The 19,627-nt window shown below is 41.9% G+C and overlaps 1 protein-coding gene across 1 annotated transcript; it reads right to left on the minus strand.

Annotated features, from left to right (window-relative positions):
- Positions 1-1,895: 1,895 nt before the first annotated feature.
- baz1b (bromodomain adjacent to zinc finger domain, 1B) lies at positions 1,896-19,280 on the minus strand. Its single transcript, XM_041801661.1, has 21 exons — positions 18,509-19,280; positions 15,961-16,077; positions 14,918-15,062; positions 14,578-14,770; positions 14,361-14,482; positions 14,067-14,264; positions 13,792-13,983; positions 12,366-13,680; positions 11,929-12,096; positions 11,701-11,839; positions 11,421-11,608; positions 11,100-11,214; positions 10,886-10,984; positions 10,324-10,501; positions 9,581-9,766; positions 9,312-9,459; positions 8,621-8,768; positions 8,285-8,400; positions 7,417-7,556; positions 7,141-7,247; positions 1,896-3,721 (listed from the first exon to the last, which is right to left on the minus strand). The coding sequence occupies exons 1-21, from the start codon at positions 18,625-18,627 to the stop codon at positions 3,049-3,051; spliced, it is 4,806 nt and encodes a 1,601-aa protein (XP_041657595.1). The 5' UTR covers positions 18,628-19,280; the 3' UTR covers positions 1,896-3,048.
- Positions 19,281-19,627: the final 347 nt, after the last annotated feature.

The raw sequence follows: 19,627 nt of genomic DNA on the forward strand, positions 1-19,627 counted from the left end.
GAATCAGTACCAAAGATAAAGTAAGCCAACATGTGAGTGGAGACTACAACATATTGCTATTGCTACACAGAGGCTAAGCAACACTGACATGTATTTAAGTGTATTAAGTGACATATACAAAGCCCCTAATCATTACCTGTTATGCCACTTCCTGCCTTTGGTTTTCAAGTTGGTCTGCTTTGCTTTCACACCTTGAACGAACCGCACCAATGTTCGTTTGGAGAAGGACCAAAACCCCGAATTTTTAAACATTTTGCACCAGAATATCCAAACAAACCAGAATATCCAGGAAAATGGACCAGATTTCATTTAAAGTGAACCAAACAGTTCTGCTGTGAATGTGACCTTAAGGTCTTCTTCAAGTATGCATTGCTTTGCTATGAGATTGACTTTCTGCTCTGTTATTGCCAAAAGAAACCCACCTCATCACAGATTATCAGGAGTTACTTTAGCTGTTTTATATATATTGTTAAATAGTTAACACTTTAAAAGGTGTAGTTTAACTATATGTAGTATGCACCACTACAGACACTTTCAAAGCGTTAAATCTAAGGCATTTAAACTTCTTTCTGAGGTGAATGCACTCAATAGTAAGAACTTTTGCAAGTTGTCTCTGGCCTTGGGTTAACATCTATTATTTATCAGCAGTTGTCCTCAGACCAAATAGGGATTATTTCCTTTTTAACATTTAGCTCTACTTTATTGGAAAAAAAGTTAAGCAGAATTACCCCTCATGCATGTTTTCTTTAAACCAGTAGTCTGGCTTGCATTCTTTATTTCAAGTGCACATGTATCAGTTTTTCAGTAATGCAGATACCTCTTTGTTAGTAATAAACCTATTAATCCATGTTTGAGGCTACCCTTGCCTCCATTTGAATATGCAGATGTGTCAGAGAAATAAGTCCACACCAGAAAGTATGAAAACTGATATTTTATTAAAAAGCAGAATAAGACATCAGTCGGTAGTCACGGCTAACCCGTTTTCCTCCCCGTTCATTGTCTTGTCACAAAGTTTAACACATGGCAGTGATGTCTGTCTGTCTGACCTGGAGACGCTCTTCAGCTCAGCACAAATAAAACATGGAGAACTACAGTCTTCATCCATAGCCTTTATTGGAAATTCTTTACATGTGAATCCTCTGAACCTGCCCAAACCCCATTTTTAGAGACTATAAATATATATATTAAAAAAGGAAGTGTAAAAGACTTTTGCAGTTCCTCCAAGGACAAATAAAGCATTTACAGTCTGATCTCATCTTGAGAAGGGCAGTCACTTTTTGTTTGTTCATCAAGATCTATTTTTAAGAGTGATTTTAGCAATCGAGTCAAAGCTGAATTATAACAAAAATAATCAAATGGGTGGGAAACAATTGGCAGACATTGGTGATAACAGCACTAGAGAAACACAAGAGCACAGCACAGTACAGAGAGAAGAGCCAAACACTGTCTTCAGTATATTAACAGATATACACTGATAGTAGTAACGTGCCTGGAAATGCTGCAAATTCAAGAAGTTTTTTTTAATGTGGAAATGCAGCTGATTGCAAAAGTCAAATCAACTTGTCAGATGAGCAATTTTCTTATCTGATGCAAAAAGGCCTAGCTCTATCAAGCTCCTCTTGTTTATGATGACCAGAGACGGCACAAAGCAGAGTGAGCGCTGTGAATGAAACGATCTGAAACTGCTGAGATAAAAGAATTCAAAGTGCAGGAGGAGAGCACCACCTAATGTCCAAACTTGGACATGCAGGTACATCTTTATTATGCGCAAAACAACCGAAGTGACTGACTGAGGCTTTAGAGGGTTTGTTGCACATGCAACTAATTCAATGATTCCAGCTGTAAGGAAAAGTAAACCAACCATCAGTTCTCTGCATTGATTAGGAGATCCCTGGTTGAACCATATCAATTTATTAGATGTGATTAAGATTGACTAACAAGTTTTCATTTACAATACCAAATAAAATGTGCAAAAAATATCAAATATTCAAAAATGCCCATTTTCTTAACAAACATCACATTTGTGGTTTTTAAACACTGTTTAAAAATGCACATAATTTTCAGAAAGAATGGTCCTGCAGCTGCTGGCATAAGAGGTGCACTTTACACAGGAGGAGTGCAAACTGACTGAGCATTGAGGTACTGGTTCTTTTAAAGTGGCAGGGCACTACAGAGGAGGAAAGGCTGGTCAGCATGCCAAGTATGAGACCCCAAAGTAGGGGTCACAGGTTTTAAAAACATCTTGGCACCAAGAGCTGAGATGAAACTTGTGTTTGAGGACTAAAGTGAGAAGATTACACGTGATTCTTTAGTCTGGATGCAGATTTCTACAATAAATCCGAACCTTGACTGGAAAAATAACACAAATGAAGACTACAACTAGTAAAATCCTATCATGTTTATCTATAAATTTGCATTTGAGATAAATTTGGTGTCAAGATGCGAAGAAGAAAGAGATTTACAGGTGACGGGAACAATTCAGCCATTAGTGCTGCTTTTACACCAAGACAGAGGGTTTGGACTATAGACACCACAAGTACTTGAAGTGAGTGACAACACCATGACTCGTAACAGAGGTTTGGTTGGGCTCAACCCTTACAGCCTGATTTTAAACCGCAATCACCCCACTGACCTGATGGCTGTGTAAAGGGTGAGAGCAGGCCTCTGTTAACACTGCACTGGTGTTTGAGATTACAATGCAGTTCGCAGGACAACAAATTACACTTGAGCATGTGTGCGCTTGTCATCTGGGAACAGAAATTCAAATCAGAGTCTTAAGAGCTACAAGGACCTCTCCATTATCTAATTTTCTCTGTTTGAACAAAAAAACACCAATATTAACCATGTTACAAATATAAATCAGTTTTCTTTTATCATTTTCCAAAATCTGAACAAAAAAGTTCAATAACACAAAAAATCCTTCTGAGGATCAAGTCCCGCTGGCTGAAGGAGGAGGAGGAGGCAGCCTGTTGATCATTTCGAAAAAGAGCAGGACAGAAGTTTTAAAGCAAAGAGAGACGACAGAACGAAACAGAAGCACCGAGGACTTCATGAGCGTTTCACTCTCTTGGAATGTCGCTGCTGGCTGGACCGCTCATCGTCATCGTCGCTGCTTGCCTCTGCAGCGCCGCCCCGGCCCCCCCGTTGACGAGTTCTGCGTGTGTCCCGCTCACCATCGCTGTCCTGCTCCCTGTAATCCTTTCTGCCTGACGTGGCAGAGGAGCGTTTACTTCTCCTCCTGCCAACCTCATCATCATCATCATCATCATCCTCCTCCTCCTCCTCCTCCTCGCTCTTGCTCTCCTCGCCCATCCGTCCTCTACCATTCCTAACTTTCTTCCTGCTTGATTTACCGTTCTGCATCTTCTTCTTCGGTTCGTCGTGTTCCTCCTCCTCCTCTTCGTCTTCTTCCTCTTCCTCAGATGTTTCAGGTTGCTGGCTGATGCGTTTGCGTGAACGCCGGCGGAGGTAGCTGAGGCCAGGCAGCTGTTTTTGGAGCAGCTCGGTAAACGTCTGCTCTGTCTTGACCATGCAGGACAGAACCGTGCTGCCCTGCTGGTTGTACTCCTCTGCATTGGAGAAAACAAGTTTCATGTCTTGCAAGAAATCCTGAGCGTGACGATAGGAGCCCTGGCTGAACTTCCCCAGCATGGTTTGGAAATCCATTGGCTGGGAGATGATGTCCAGGTAGTCCTCAGCCTCTTCCACAGACACAGGCTCCCTGTAAGAGAAGCAGAGCGTGAGAGGGCGGCCATATTGAACTATGAATAAATGAATGATAATTAATTTCAGACTAAATACATCAAATTCATATTTTTTGGATTCTAGCCTTTAAAGCTGTACAACTTTTACACTTTGTGTAAAGAAGTTAAGTGTGCTGTTTGAGTTTTTGTTCACTATAGTTTACTTGTCTTAACTATAGTAAAGCAAATGCATTCCAGATTGGGCTGCATGAGAAGCACTGTAGCTATTGGCAACTAATTAGATATCTTTTGAAAATGACACAACCCTATTCTCTCAAACAATACATTTAAAAATAAAGATGAAAAAAGTAAAACAAGAAAAATACCCAAAGCTCTAATGAACTTTGACTGGACTTGTAGCAGTGACTCAAAGTGAATTTTAACATTTAATATCATTCATTTGTCATCCCTTTAGTTATATCTTAGTGAGAGGCATCCTGAATGTCAATTTCTTCCTTGTACACAGGATGGAAGTCGGATACTTTATTTTGAAGGCGGAACGGTGAAGTGTGGTTAACTGTACTCAGCTTTCATGATGGCAAGTAAGTTTGGAAAATCTTATTTATACAAAGAAGCCCTGTGTTGTTGTTTTTATATTCATACAGTTTAGGTGCAACTTTAGATTCTTTCTTACAACAGTTATACAAGACTGAGACTAACATCCAGGGGAAAATCTTACTTATGTGGGTAATAAAATAATGTGAAACTAAACTGACATCAACTGTGCCTTTAATAATCTTGGTTAATATAGGAGTTGACTGATTATTGATGATAATAATAATAATAATAATAATAATAATAATAATAATACTATCTTGAATTTATATAGTGTCTTTCGAGAAACCCAAGGACGCTTTACAGGAACACATATACATGGACAAACTATGTGAGGGGTAGGATGAGTGTAAGGGGTGGTTTAGTGAAGACTGTAGGTTGTGGTGAACAGGTGGTGCTTGAGACGTTTTTTGAAAATGTCCAGAGATGGAGCGCTACGAATGTCTGCAGGAAGAGTGTTCCAGAGGGTGGGAGCAGCAGCACTGAAGGCTCTGTCTCCATAGGTTCGGAGTTTGGTTTTGGGCATGGAAAGTAGGCCGATGTAGCTAATGTAGTTATTTGGCATTTCGCCAATCATCTGGTATCTGCACTTTATTTTACCGTTGATGATAATCAATCATAAAATGTGCTACTTTGGCTCCAATGCGAGGTTTGACTTCTCCTCTGGCCTAAATTCTCACTCTCCAAAGTCTCACCAAATGTCCTGCATACAACTCAATCTGACTGGCTAGATCTCACATGAGAACTAGCCCAATAAGAAATAAGTAATAATAGAAATAACTAGCCCAATCTTGCATTTTATTTGAGAATGACCAGGCGCACTTGCGTATTTACTCGTATTTACTCCATCCTGCATCCATGTATGATTAAAATCAATAAGATACATGCAGCTCAAAGGATTAAATGGGCTCGCGCTGCAAAGATACAGCGGTTTTTGAGGTGACAGGAGACTTTTATTGCCTTTGCATCTCCTCTCACCGACTCCAACCTGTGTACATCTGTAAGGTGAGTCACAGCAGACCATTTACTGACTGGATTCTGATGATTTCCGCCCTTTACTGAGGAAAAATGTGAACAAACTGCCATGCTGTTTAAAGAAGTTTGGTTTTTACGATGACATCATAAAGCTGAAAGACGCTTTGTCCCGTATCCGAGCGCAGCTGCATTCACATCTCATCCGAACCGTGCCAGAGTCCATTTGAATCTCGCCCGAGACCACCTCCCCAAGTGGGCCCGGGCCCGGTGCCAGGGCGCGGTTCGTTTGCATTCACACTACCAAAACAAACCGGACTTTGGGCTCAAGTGCACTCGGATCCGGGACCGGGCCCCTAGTGTGAAAGCCACCTAAGACTTAAATTCTGTCTTGAAGCTTCTAATGTGAAGTTGGAGTTGGACACGAGGTGTGCTGATTCATAACCGTTAGTGTTTGCTGTTTGCTCTGATGATGACAGTCTCTAACAAAAGCCTGATAAATACTTCTATATAAAATTGAAACAGTAGCATAAGGTAGGCGCACCAAGCCCTGAACCTATGAAAAGGCCAACATGCACCTCCTTAAAAATCAAAATATGTGTCAACATGACACGGACCACAAGCCCTGTGATTGGTCACCTGGGTTCCATTGAGTGACAACTAGTCTCTTACTTACTGAGTATTTATCAGCTCCGTTGTTTTTCCGTTGTTCAGTATAGTAGGCACTATGCGAATAACCCAAACCAAATAGCACTCACAGTTTTCCTTTTAAAGTTTCAAAGTTTTCCTTTAGATTGCAAAACAATTTACTGCTGCTCCTTCATGTTATACTGCAGGCAAAACTGTCAAATGTCACTGATAGTGGCATATAGATTTAAAATTTTATTTCAAAGCCTACAAACTCAATGTTTCATCAGGTGCTACGAACATATCAGTCAGTTATCACAGCTTTACTTGGTGTCTCAGCTCAGTGGTGATCTGCAGATCAAAGTTCAGACCAGGGCTAAATAATTTCGGGAAATATATATAATTGTGTAACCTGACATGCCAGATGGAATTGTTTCACAAATCCACCTGGAAAACCTCCAATACTAAGCATTTGGGAAAGAGCAGAGGATTTGAAAAAAACTCAGATTGTGACTGGATGAATATTCTGTCTGTCACATCTTTACGGGCCAATCAGAGCAATAAAACATGTGACGTAGCCGCGCCCGAGTTGCACATGCGCAGCTACTGAGGAATAACATCAACCATGGTGACTGTAGATATGTAAGTACAAGACTTTTGTTGTTTTTGAAAAGAAAACAACTCACTGCTGTTCTTTGTTCTTCTTTCAACAAAGAAATGTAGTCAAGTTCTGATAAACTGGCACTTAAGCAGCATCCCTGCTAAGCTCTTCCGCCATATTTGCACCGGCCTCTTGTTGCTGCTTGTTTACGTCACGACTCCGCTGCGCCTGAAAGTACTACCTCTTGTCGCTGATTGGTCCTGTCACTTTCTAACCGGACCCAAATGGTTCAGAGGGGAGCTTTACAAGATGGATTCGCCAGTGAGAAACAAGGAAACTGGCGTATCCATCTGCTTTGCGAGGTTAGCTAAAAATATAATTACAGTGAAAGTTGTTAACGGTAAAGAAATGTGAGCAATTTGAGCAAAACTTTAATTGTCCAGCCCTGACACATTAAGTTGCACACCACAGGTGTTACTTGATTTTTGTTCTGTGCAGGTAGTGCCAGATATAAAAGTACACCCAGCCACATTTTGTCTAAACACATGATGTTATGGAGCCTTGAGGCTCAGTGAACTGTAGCACATTGAAGCAACACTGGTAAACTGCCTCATCACAAGTACATGTTTGTCCTCTGCTCACCTAAAAGGCCAGCTGTAGCGGAATTTCATCAGTTTCTTGAGGATTTCCTCACACCTCTCCAGCTCCAGCGCCTGCCTGCGCACTCCAGTTTGTGAACTCAGTCGCACCTACAAAACCAGCACACACACAAACAGCAATAAGATCAAACAACAAGGGGCTGATTTAGTTGCTGCAACAAAATAACAGTCTTTTGTTAAGAAAACGGCTACCTCACATCTCCTGATGTAAGCTTTAAAGAAATGCTCTGATGCCTAAGGTCTTATGGCAGTTTCTTACCAGTTCATCGATGTCTGCAGGGCTGTTGGGGCCAGTCCTCTGTCTGCTGCTCTGATTACTTGAAGATGACGGCTTTTTGGATTTACTTTTTGAACTTTTCTGCCGAGATGAAGACTGCTTATTTTTCTTCCTTGGTCTCACTGTCAAGAAACAAAGAGTGGTTGTCAGGATAAAAACAAGGAGATATTATTAGAGACAGCGAGTAAAAAGGTAACCCCTAAAAAAGGGGTGTACACACTTAAAGGCACAGAACATATCTTGATATAGATGGGGAATCGTGATGAAGCTATTGTTTAAACCTGTCGCGATTGACTTCACTCTACAAAAAAAGCCTCACTATGTGCCCCCTGAGGGTAGTTGACTTTATGAACTGTGTTGCTCTCCTGAACTGTTCAGCAGCAATGCATAAAACTTTTTAAATCATTATCCTTGGCATGCAGCTTGAACTGACAGAGGGGGATCATCCTGCCACATACTCTGAGTGAAACCAGAGTGAGAGCTGGCTTCAAAGCTAAAGGTCCAGACCTGAGCTCACTACATGACAACACACAGACAATGGAGACAGGGAGACGACAGGGAAAGAAATTCTCTGTCAGCATTCCTCCCATACCCAACCTGCCCCACAACAAAGATCCTCTTCTTTAACCCTAAAAGTAAACATTTTGTTCTCAAACTGGTTTTGTGATTTATTTTTCAAAAGAAAACGCTCTCTACTGACAACCAGAGGTCTCAAATTTTGAGTTGTTAATAATGAAATATGACATAACCTGTATAGCCAGTAAGTCTGTCATATTATCACCATCTGTTGCTCCCTTTAGGAGAGTCAATTTTCAAACTTTAAATTTAAATTTTTCTTGTTGAGACTCACAGCTGTGCCCCATCGCTTTGTAATCATTTTCTTCCTCATCCTCTTCATCTTCATCTGACTCCTCTTCTTCAGACTCCTCCTCATCCTCTTCTTCATCAGAGTCTTGTTTGTAGTTTCTGCAACAGAGAGGTTGATTAAGACTTGTAATGAGTGAGAATTGTTTAAATGGTAACCGCACAGCCCATCCTACATGGACTAACTTGTCAATGAAGGAAAATTATGGAAATGCACATAAATCAAATGCTTATTTACTATAATTAGAAAATGAATACTAGGCATTAAAATAACCTTTTTTTAAAAGTGCAATAACCCAAATGGCTTGAGGCAGCCAGTTACCTGGAGCGGGAGCCTCGTCTGGCCACAGTGGGCTGGCAGGCCGGGCACAGCCACTCTCCATCAGGGATGCGGTACAGGGCCGGTCGCAGACAGAACAGGTGGAAGGCCTTGTTGCACTCATCACAGAGGATAAGTTTCTCATCGTCACCTGACAGACGAAAATATATTTAATAACAGAGCTTCTTTAGAGGAAACTTAATGGTTTTACTGCAACTTCAGTTTGATCCAAATTTTTTTTTAGCTTTTTTAAGTCTTGACTTGTATTTTCTATACTGTACTCTTAAAAAATAGCAGACCTTGTTCATATTGATCCTCTATATTGTAGCTTATATATTCTCCTTATCACTAAAGATTCACCTGTTGGCCTGCAGGGCTGGCAGTTCTGTACGTAGACCTGCCTGACACAACTAGTCTGTTCTGATCTGAGCCTGGCCCTGCTGCTTTGACTTGATCTTGTCCTAGACTCCTTCAGCTTCAACACACAAGGGCTCTGCCTGAGTGCTGGGACAAGGAGCAAAGATACTCGTACACTTATCATTAAGAACTGTTGTGCTGACTGCTTCTTGGTGATCTGCTGTAATGTCAGTGATGCTAGTACAGATTAAAGGTATACACTCTCAACAGCTGTAGGTGCACATTTGAATGACAACCATCTCCTTTTTTTGAAATACCAGTCTAAAACAGTCCTTACCTTTCCTGCGACAGACTTTGCAGCGAGCGTTCTCAGCAGACATATCCCACTTTATGCAAGCGTCCAGCATCCCTAGCAGGACATGCATGCGGGAAAAGGTCTGGGCTTCTCGAATAGCCGCCTTCCACTTCTCCACTGCTGTTGCCACCTATGCAACCAAATGACCAAAGTTTGAAAAGAGCTTTACAATAATGACTCCAAGAACAATCAGAGTGGCGCTGTGATGTTTCAACCTTGATGGCTAAACACAAACAATACCCATGTCTTACCCTGGCCTCCTCTGCCAGTCTCTTCTCCTCATCCACCTCCTCAGCCTTACTGTTTTCTTCCCCTGCCTGCTTCTTCTTCTTTTTTTGCTTTGGGGCCATGAATCCCTGCAGGAATTTTTTGATGACGCAGGCCTGAATGGTGATGATGCACTCGCCAAACTCTTTCAAGCTATCCATTTCTTTCAGCTGTGAATAAACAGGAAGTTAAGAGTACTTTTTCCATGTTTGTGCACAAAACCAACACTTTCATATTATTTGAAATAATTCACTGTATTAAAAAAAATTAAGATTTTGACTGGAAACTAGATGGTGCAGTTTGCAAAACTGGGGGATATTATCAACATCCAACAGTCACTTCTAGTTTTAATCATTGTAACCTGTGGAACTTCAGAAAATGAGTTTGTTAGTTGCTGCCCTCTGTTGTACTGTAGAAACATGCAAGATGTAAAATCCAAGATGGCAGAGTCCATTGGGGGGACCCTCCCAATGTATAAATATGAGGCTTGTTCCAATCTAATAAAAATAAAACTAATTTATATATACAGGTGATTAAACACCAATTTGGATAGGCTGATTATGTAATTTTTATCAAGTTTCTTCTGCTAAATACAACTTGGCTAAATATTACACACTACACCTTCAATGCATGCACCCAACCACTAATGATGATAAAACAGTTTAAAGTTTATACTCCAGAATTTGCAGGACTACACATATTGAATATGATTAGACAAATTTATTACCTGCTCTTCAATGTCTACGTTGTCATCCAAGTATCCAAGACCACCTTTCTGGAGTCGTGAGGCCACTTCCTGGATGTCGCTGCGGAGGTACTTGAGCAGCTCTGCATAGCCGTCGCAAGTCCTAAGGCCCAATTTACCCTTACGAGTCAGATGAATAGAGTGCAGGATGTCCTGGTATCTGAAGAATGATAAGGGACATCTTTGCGTTGAGCTTCATAATAATCTGTGTTTGTTAAGCACAACACTGTATGCTCTGGGTGGGGGAACTGTGCAGCATAATGTCTGAAGGCTTGCATCATGATACATTTTAGAGGGGAATAAAACTTAAAACATCTAGTGTCACTAAACTTAAAAAGGATTATTTAAAATGTATGTTATTTTGGATAACCTCAACAGATCAGTAAGAGCTGATTTTTCAATGCTGCTGCTTTTGAACTTGATGGTTCTTTGTTTGATGGCAGAGGGCACAAAGCTTTACATGGCATGCTTCCAGGAGAGACAACTGTGCAGGCAAGTGGCTGTGCAGAGTGTGATAGCTAAGGCTCTTCAAAGTCCAACTCACCTGTTTTGAATCTTTGCCTTCAGTTCACTCTCTCGAACCCCCTGAGGATGAAGACTTTCCACGAGCTCGTCTAGCTCAGCTATGTTGTCACAGATGAACCTGGATTGAGAGCAGGAAACATCATGAAATATTGTGTGGAAAAATAAAGAGCTAAGAAATTAGCAAAATGAAGGATGTATTGAGACAGTAAAAAAGACAGCAGAAAAGCCCTCACCAGAGGTTCTGTCCCTGTTTGGGAACAGTAGTTTCTATAGTGATGTCAGCTGCTGCCCCCTGCTGGGCTCCCTCACTAACAGCACCATCTATGCTGCAATCATCCTTTTCAGCACCTACAATTTAGACACGTTTATCTTTTAATAAGAAACATGTTCTATACAAATGTGACCAATCAAAACACAATATTGATGAGACAAACCTCCATAAAATGTATAATGAAATAACTAGTGTCAGACAATCTTTGTGGTTTTTAAATTCAAACCACTACTTATTTCTACCAACTTCCATTTTGTTCAGATGATGATAACTGATACTGTACCTTGTGAATCCTGATTAGCTGCAGAGCCACCATCCTCTTCCTCCTCCACCTCCATCTCCACCTCAGGCTCAGGCTCGGGCTCGGCTGGTTTGTCCTCAGGTGGAGGAGTGTAGTTGTAATCGATGCTTTCATGCACCCAGCCTTTCTCAACGTACAGACCAGGAACCACATCTGAGAAAAGCCAGTATCTGAGGGAAAAAAAGCATGAAACCACAACTGTAATTATTTCATCATTTTTAAAATGCATGAATGCTTTAATTACTGATGTAACAGCACTTACCGATTATGACTCCTGTCCGTACCCAGTGGAGTTCTGCGCATGACCAGTCTGGCTTTGGTGATACCATCCTGGAAGGCCCTCTCTGTGGCAGCTCTCTGTCTACGCATACGCTCCTCTTCTGCCTCCTTCTCCATGCGCTCTGAGGATGAAGACAACAAATAAGAGTGAGGCACACCAAGTTCAAGCAGAGAGAATAATTACAGATAGTCTGACTGGTTCTAGGTGTACCTTTGTTCTGTCTGTCCATCTCCTCCTTCTCCTTCTTAGCCTGAATAGACATCAGGCGCCGGTTCTTTACCGAGCTGATCATGTCCTCTGGCTCCGGCTCCACCTTAGACTCTACCTTTACTTCCTTTTTGCTCTCCTTCTTGGCAGATCCCTCTTTCTTCTTCTCCCCTTGGAGCACCAAATAAAAAAAATAATAATTTGTTAATCAGTCTGTATTTAATTTGGGAATTCAATAGTGGCTTCAATATATTTCTCTTGTACTTTAACAATAGATAATCACAAAATGTTAAAACCAATGGACATTACAAGAGAAATTGAGAGTTTGTAGGTATCATAAAAGCTTTTCGTCATTGAAATCAATGGACAAAGATGTAGAAATTACAGTTTAACTTAATTTCACTGTTACATAAATAAGCTCCAGTATGAGCCCTGCCTACCTTTGCCCTCCATCTCTTTTCTTTTTTTCCTTTCTTCCCTCTTGCGGTCATTGACTTCTTTCATCATTGCCAGACGCTCCCTCCATAGCTCAGCTGAGCGTTGCTGCTTTGCCTCAACATGGTCCTCAACAGAGTACGTCATGAGTATTCTGTGGCACAAAGCTACTAGCAAGTTGACCTTCTCCTCCGGGCTCAGCTCAAACACCTCCACTGTCTCAAGTTTCTCCAAGAACTCACTTGTCACCACATCATCAAAGCCTCCAAGTGGTCCAGAATCCTCTGAACCCTGACCACTTTCTTCATTGTGAGCGTCACTTGGTCGCAGGCATAACCGTGTCAGCTCTGACGCAGAGTGCATGGTGAGGGGGATCTCAGAGAGGGGCATATCGAGCTCGCTGTAGCCTTCTGCCAGCTCGTCCTGAAGCAAAGTCTGCAGAAGCACGACCAGCACTCGATTCAGGTACAGGAAGCCAGAACGCTCTCCTGATAGTGCTTCCATTAGAGCCACTGCTGTGATTGGATACTGGTCCTCTGGCATTAGCAGGCCTGCATAGCAGTGAAGGAAGTCCACCACCATAGCTATGTCTCCAAACAGGGTGTTGGGCAGCCCCTCAGGCATGTCTACCAGCTTGAACGCTGGCAGGTTCTTGCCACCTTCGATATCCTGGTCCTCATATCTGCGTGATTGTTCACGACGGACCAGCAGCTCCTTTTCACGCCTCTCCTTTGCCTTTTCTCTCAGCTTTTCTTTCATATCCTCGCGCCTCTTTTTCATTTCCTCCTGTTTTTCTTCTTCACTCATAGCTGCCCATCGCTTCTTCTGCTCCAGGAGTTCCCAGCGTTTCTGTACCAGGTCCCGCAGCTCCTCTGGCAGCCGGCCCCGATCATCAGGGGACAGGGTCTTTGCAGCCTTGGAGATGAGCGAGGAAAGGGAGGTCTTCTTGTCCTCTTTGCCCTTGTTCTCCTTATAGTAGCGCAGGAGGTGCAGAGCCATGGGATGCAATGGCTTTCCCAGTTTGGGGGTGCCAAGACCAGTACTGCGGGCTCTCTTCTTAGGGCTTCCAGTTGGGGTGCTCTTAGCCAGATGGAGCAGCGTCATCTGCTTCATCTTTGGTGTCTTAGCACCAGCTTTGCCATCTTTTTTTGATGCTTTGAGGATGTTCTTTTCATCATTTTTCCCACTTCTCTTCCCTTCTTTCTTTTCCCCAGACTTCTTGCCTGATTTGGGGGTGGAGGGAGAAGAGCTTTTGCCATCTCCTTTCTTGGGGGTTCCTGGGTTCTTTACCTTGAGGGGGGAGCCATTCATCTTTATTTTCTGAAATGCATATAAAACAATCCACTAAGTAAAGCTTTGCCTTTAAAATAATAACATGTTTTCAATGAGGAAATCTCAACTGAGAAATGATGCGCATTTGAGCAAGCTAACCTGCATGTGGCCCAAAATGGTTGGGCTAAGGGGCATGCCTAAAGCATCCTTCTTCCTCTTCCTTTTCTTCTTTTCTCCCTTCTCGTTTCCTGAATCCTCTCCTGGTGTGTCTGAGGACTTCTGCTTTTTTCTTGGTTTACCTTCTGGAGACGTTAGGCTCTTGCGCTTCGCTGAGGGATTCTCTGCTAAAAACTGGATACAAGCAAGAGTGTGAGCCAAGCATGGCAACATTTTGCCACAATGTAAAACCAAAGAAACTGCCAAGAGTTACTTACCTTGTGTGGATCAAGAAGAAAGTCACTAAATTTGCTTGGCAGGTTGAACTTTTTCACTAGTTCATCTTCAACCACCCAGGGAGCACTCTCTCCCATACCCAGCCTCAGGGCGTAGTGTCTGATGAAGTAGCGCATGATTTCCTTGGTTGGAGGGCGCTCTGTTCTATAAAGGCTGTCTACTGGGACATCACTGATCACCTACAGGAGAAATCATCAGAAAAAATGTTGACTAAAGATCATACAGGACTGGCACTTAAAGCAGTGAATGGAGCCTTCAAAACTCCTAGTACAAACCTTATCCTCAGTAATGAGCTTCACGTCATACTTATGAGGAAGGAATTTGGGCATGACCCACTTCTTCTTCTCTTCCTTCATGGCTGTTGGAAGCTTCCTGGGTGAACGGCGAGCTCTGTCACCTGAAAGAGGAAAAAAGAAGACAAGCAATGTGAAAAAGCAACACAGTGATGATCAGTCTAACAGCAGTTTGGATGGATTTTCTCTATGTACTCACTGAGACTCTCTCTTCTGTTCTCCTCCTCTCGGGGCGGAGGATCCTTTCGCTGGTTCTCCTGACTTGCATTTTCTTTGTCACTGGATGGAGAATCACAAGCACCTTCAAGCTTCTTCTCACCAGTCTCACCCTCCGGGTTTTCTAGGGGATGGATCTTCATCACCTTCACTCGCAAACTTTTGCCCTTTCCCACCTGAGGGGGAAAAAATATCTCATGAGCATTTCCAAACACATCAAGAGGGCCGTTTCAGTTTAATATGTTTTCCAGTTGTTAATGTTCTCTAGTAAGAAATACAAAAATTGTTGACAGGTTTAGAAAGGAATCAGGATTTCAACTGACCAGGAAGTCACACTCCTCGTCTACAGCATACTTGGTGAGGATTTCCACCCAAGCCATTTCAACCAGTTTGTCTAAAGACACTGTGTTGTGGTGGACCATCTCCAGGACTGGCTTCTCAAACCATACTGGATACTCCTCTTGGAGCCTGCAAAAGAAAGGCACCTAAGGGTTAGTACAAACTAATCAGCATGATATGCCAAGAAAGACAGCTGTTCTCCACCGTTGAAGTCAGCAGACAGCACTTACAAACATACTGAAAAAACAATCAGACTTGACACTGATGCATTCTTCTCAGTGCATGATTTTCCCCACTCTCATATTCATTTGATGCACTTATCACAGGGCCCAGGACATTACATAACAGGGTAAGACATGCACATGAGTGACCAGCAGGGGGAGTACAAGCTCTTTACAGATAAAATTAGATGGAGCTTAAATACAACCCATGATCCTGTGTGTTGGACTCCAGGCAGCTGAGCACTGCTGTTGGCTGAAATTGTAGCAAGACTCAGCTTCCACTGGCTAAAGGGACATATATGATGTGCTTGGGTACAGATAGTTTGCAACAGGTTAACAGATCATCTAAAAGATTCTAAAATTGTTTGGCTAAAGGTTCTTCCATTTTGCAGATGAGGATAAGGAAACTCACCAGGACATTGCAGATTCAAGGATGACTCAATCACACACCCTCTAAATAGAATAAGAGGAGGAGCACTAGATCTATCCAATCAGGGCGAAGAAGCAAGCCTTGTGACCTTCACTGGCAGAGTATGACTCTTCCCTGATACTACAGTGCTCTAGTTGGGGAGGTTAATCTATATCCTTGGGCCAAAGCATCTATGTTAACTAAAGGTGGTATTATTACCACCGGAGCTTTACAGGACACCTAAATACACAACACGCCAATCTACACAACTGTAGGGCTGTCCTTTTTTTTTACAACAGCTTATATCTGTAAAGGCCATAGATTGCTATGGCAGAGATTATGCGACCTATTGGATGAAACTGCTAAAGCACGCACAGATTTTGGATTTAATACTCACAGTTCAGTGACTTCTTGTTCCTCATCCCATGCTTCTTTGTGTGTGAGCTGGTTGCTTCCAGTGCTCTTACAGGTCCAGATGCGCTCACTATACCTCTGCAAGCGAGCCTCATACTCTCTGTAGACATTTTGTCAAGGAAATTACAGTCACACAGACACATCTTTTTAAGTCCTTTTCATTTGAATTGACCACAAAATATATATGGTGTCAAACAATGTCATTATTCAGTAAAATTGACTGAGACCTGAGAGCACCCAGCATACCAAGCCAGCAATTCAAATTTAAAAAAAGGAACAAAGGGGACAAAAATTAAAAAACCAGAGAGAAATCAGGGAAAAAGTCCAGGTTTTCTGCAAAATATGGCATTCTAAAATTATAAGAATGTCTGTAGAGAAAGTATATCAATGGGTCGTTCATGAATAAGCCGGTTCAAAGAGCCACCCCTTTAAAAGATAAGATCAGGATCCCACTTAGGTGCCATTTTATAACATTATTATTACAACTTTTATTTTCTATATATGTTGTGTGTCTCTGTGTGTTATTTGATTATTAGGGATGGTCTTTTCTCCACACTACAGTGCCACAGGCACACCATGCATGAAGGACTCATGCTTGGGCATGGGAATTGATAAGATTTTATTGATATCAATTCTGTATATATATTCAATTCTTTGTCAATTCCTTTATCAAGTCCTTCCTGTGAATTTTTATTTTGGAAAATGTAGACATAGGTTTTGACTTTTAACTGAAATTTTCTCTCTGAACATTAATGCCACCTTCAGTGAGAGTTAATGACAAGCATACTACAATTACAGGTTGTAATGAACAGTTTTGATAAAACCTTTTCAAGGCACACAGTAGTAAGGCATCAATAAGGGAATGGTTAAGATCAAATGTAAATTAGGTCGATGGATTGAACCAATTGGAACTGGTTCTCAGCTGGAACCAGTTCCTGATTCCAATCCTTACTCATACTTGATTGTGTGACATTATTGTTACATCAAGTGTGTCATAAAGCCCAGTCAGTGAGCTAATTTCATCTAGCCTGCAAGGTGTTTAGGGGAGACAGCATATTTAGAAAATAATTACATGATATTTTTATCAATTTAAAAAACTGAACATAACTGGAGACAAATACCAGCACAAATATCAATGGTATGTCATGACATCGCAAAATTTGGCAGGTCAAATGGAGCCAAGCTGGTACCCAAATGAAGAGCTATTTGAGAATCAAAGGAGCTGGCTCTTCTTGTTGAGATGAGCCAAATGAACCAGGACACTGAAAAAAAGCCACCACTATCAATGTAAAGAAATATGTAGTGAGTCAAAACAAAAAAAAAAAAATCAACATCTGTCCTGTATATTAATATATAGCCCAGTTGATGGGTTTGCATTGACATTCCAAGACCTGTGTGCAATGACAACGAATAATTCTCACAAAAAGGTGACTATTTTTTATAAATCCCAGATATCTCCAGTAATTTAAGTTGCAAAATGATAATTTTGCAACTAATTTTAGTTCACAATATAGCCTATATTCCTACTGTAAAGAACCAGTGTGTACATTTCTGAACCAATTAGAATATATTTTATTATTTACAGATTAAAAATGACTTACTTGTGGAAAACATTCCGTAACCCGCCACAGTGGTGGACTGGAAACCTAGTTATCAACGTCTGCTGAATTGTTACATTTCAGGCGGTTGGGCTACATATTTACAGATATCCGATGTCATTTCAACTTTTGCTAACTTCAGTATCACTACATGACGTAGAGAAAACTTCGAGTACTTCGTGTGTATCAGAATGATATGGCTGTCAAAGCAGATTTCACTTTCTGACAGTTACGAACCGTTTGACTCAAGGTGTCACACAAGCTAAAACAAATTAATAAAGATGTAAAGCCCCGACCACAATCAAACCTATATATTTTACCTATAAACAGTCAACTCTTCCCTGCCAGCTGTTGACTTCCCCTTGACAAACTAAAAATCCGCAATGGTACCGGGAGCTAAGGCTAGCTTACTGTAACGAGCCTTGCGTGCTAACGTTTACAGCTAACTGTTACCAACCTAGCTTCAACTCCAGTCTGTGGAGGCGACGGGCTATTGTGAGATAATGGGATACCTAACGTTAGCAGCTATCTAGCTAGCATTAGTATCTGACAGCCAGGCCGTAACAGCTGAAAGCGAGAGGACACAATTTAACACATGTCAACACACAATTAAGCATCGAGGTTATACTGAGATCCATGCAGTATTTTATCTGGTGCTAACTCTATTAACTAGCCCACTAGGTGTGTTAGAGTGAGTTTACTAGCTAGCTGATCAATGGCTAGCTAGCATCCGAGTATGAACTGTGTACATGCGAGTAAAGAGTGAATGTTGATAAAACGTCAGGTGTCATAAAATACGGTACACCGTACTAATTTACATTGCGATGTGTATGGCTGTATGAAGAAGTATAAAAAAATGATAGACAAAACTAGTTATAATGTTACAGCATGCCGGCAGCAGACACTGAGCATCAGCATCACGTCAAAGGATACTCTTTGTTCCTGAAGGCCTCCTTGGTGTGCTCGATGATGTAGACCTCCTCTCCCGGGCCTGGTGGCTCGGGCAGCGGCTTAACTAGTGGATATGGTTTCCGGCCTAAAAGCGGTGCCATCTCAATTTCACAAATGGCACAGCTTGCTACGGTAGGGTTCCAACGGTTTAACCTTGTAGTCACAAACTAATTAAACAATATACAGCAATATGTCCTTAGCATTTATACAAGTGCCCCAAAATATCTTAGCACGTCTCACGTTACCGCCGGCAGGCCCGGCACTCAACGTGTAGCAGCTAGCTAACTAGCTAGTAGGCTGGATCGCTAGCTCGTTGCAAAACAATAACAGTGCGCTTCTTGTCACCCGCCTCATCGCATCCTTGCTCTCTTCTCTGCTAGCGGTGTCATGATGGTTTTACGTAATGTCAGTGATGTAGATCAGGTAGCTGGATTTGTCCCCCGGTAGTATTAGGGAACTTTCAGCTCCTCTGGATGAACATGAAAAGATGCAAACCACACCGAGATCAAACTCGCGGCAACAGCCAAAGCGCAGTTCAGCAGCGAGATCTGGCGCGCTGTGCAATCCAAACCTTCAAATCGAAGCCCGTTTTCCTTTAGTTAAACGTTTTCGTTGCATGTCCGTGGTGTCGTTGCCTCTTGATAACCTTCAAAAGCGTAGTGAGTGTTACGGAAAACTACCCTGTATCAATCAAGAGGTTAATTCCTTGTCGAAATGGCGGGAGTTTCTACTCCACCGGCACAATTCCGTCCACCGTCAGTACCCCGTTTCCCCGGCAGCAAGCAGCGTCTCAGTTAGGTCCCACCTCCTCTAAACGCTCATTGGCTGACTCTATGAGGCGCCCTCGTCGAATTCGTCTAATGCAGGTGCTCATTGGCTGATGTGGCCTGTCTTTTGTAAGTCGAGCACAGCCCCTCAAGATAAACAACGCCCCTGTAGAATATTCATTAGGGGCTAGAGGTTAGTTGATGACAAAAAGATTAGTGAATTTTGATTTAACGGCTCTATGGTTAATCCATATTGCTCTATTGAAAATGCTCTTCCAATTCTGAAAGGTATCTGCAATTAATTTCTGTCTGAACAAGTATCTGAATCCATTGT

This window comes from Cheilinus undulatus, linkage group 2, assembly GCF_018320785.1.
Source record: "Cheilinus undulatus linkage group 2, ASM1832078v1, whole genome shotgun sequence".
Lineage (NCBI taxonomy): Eukaryota > Metazoa > Chordata > Actinopteri > Labriformes > Labridae > Cheilinus > Cheilinus undulatus.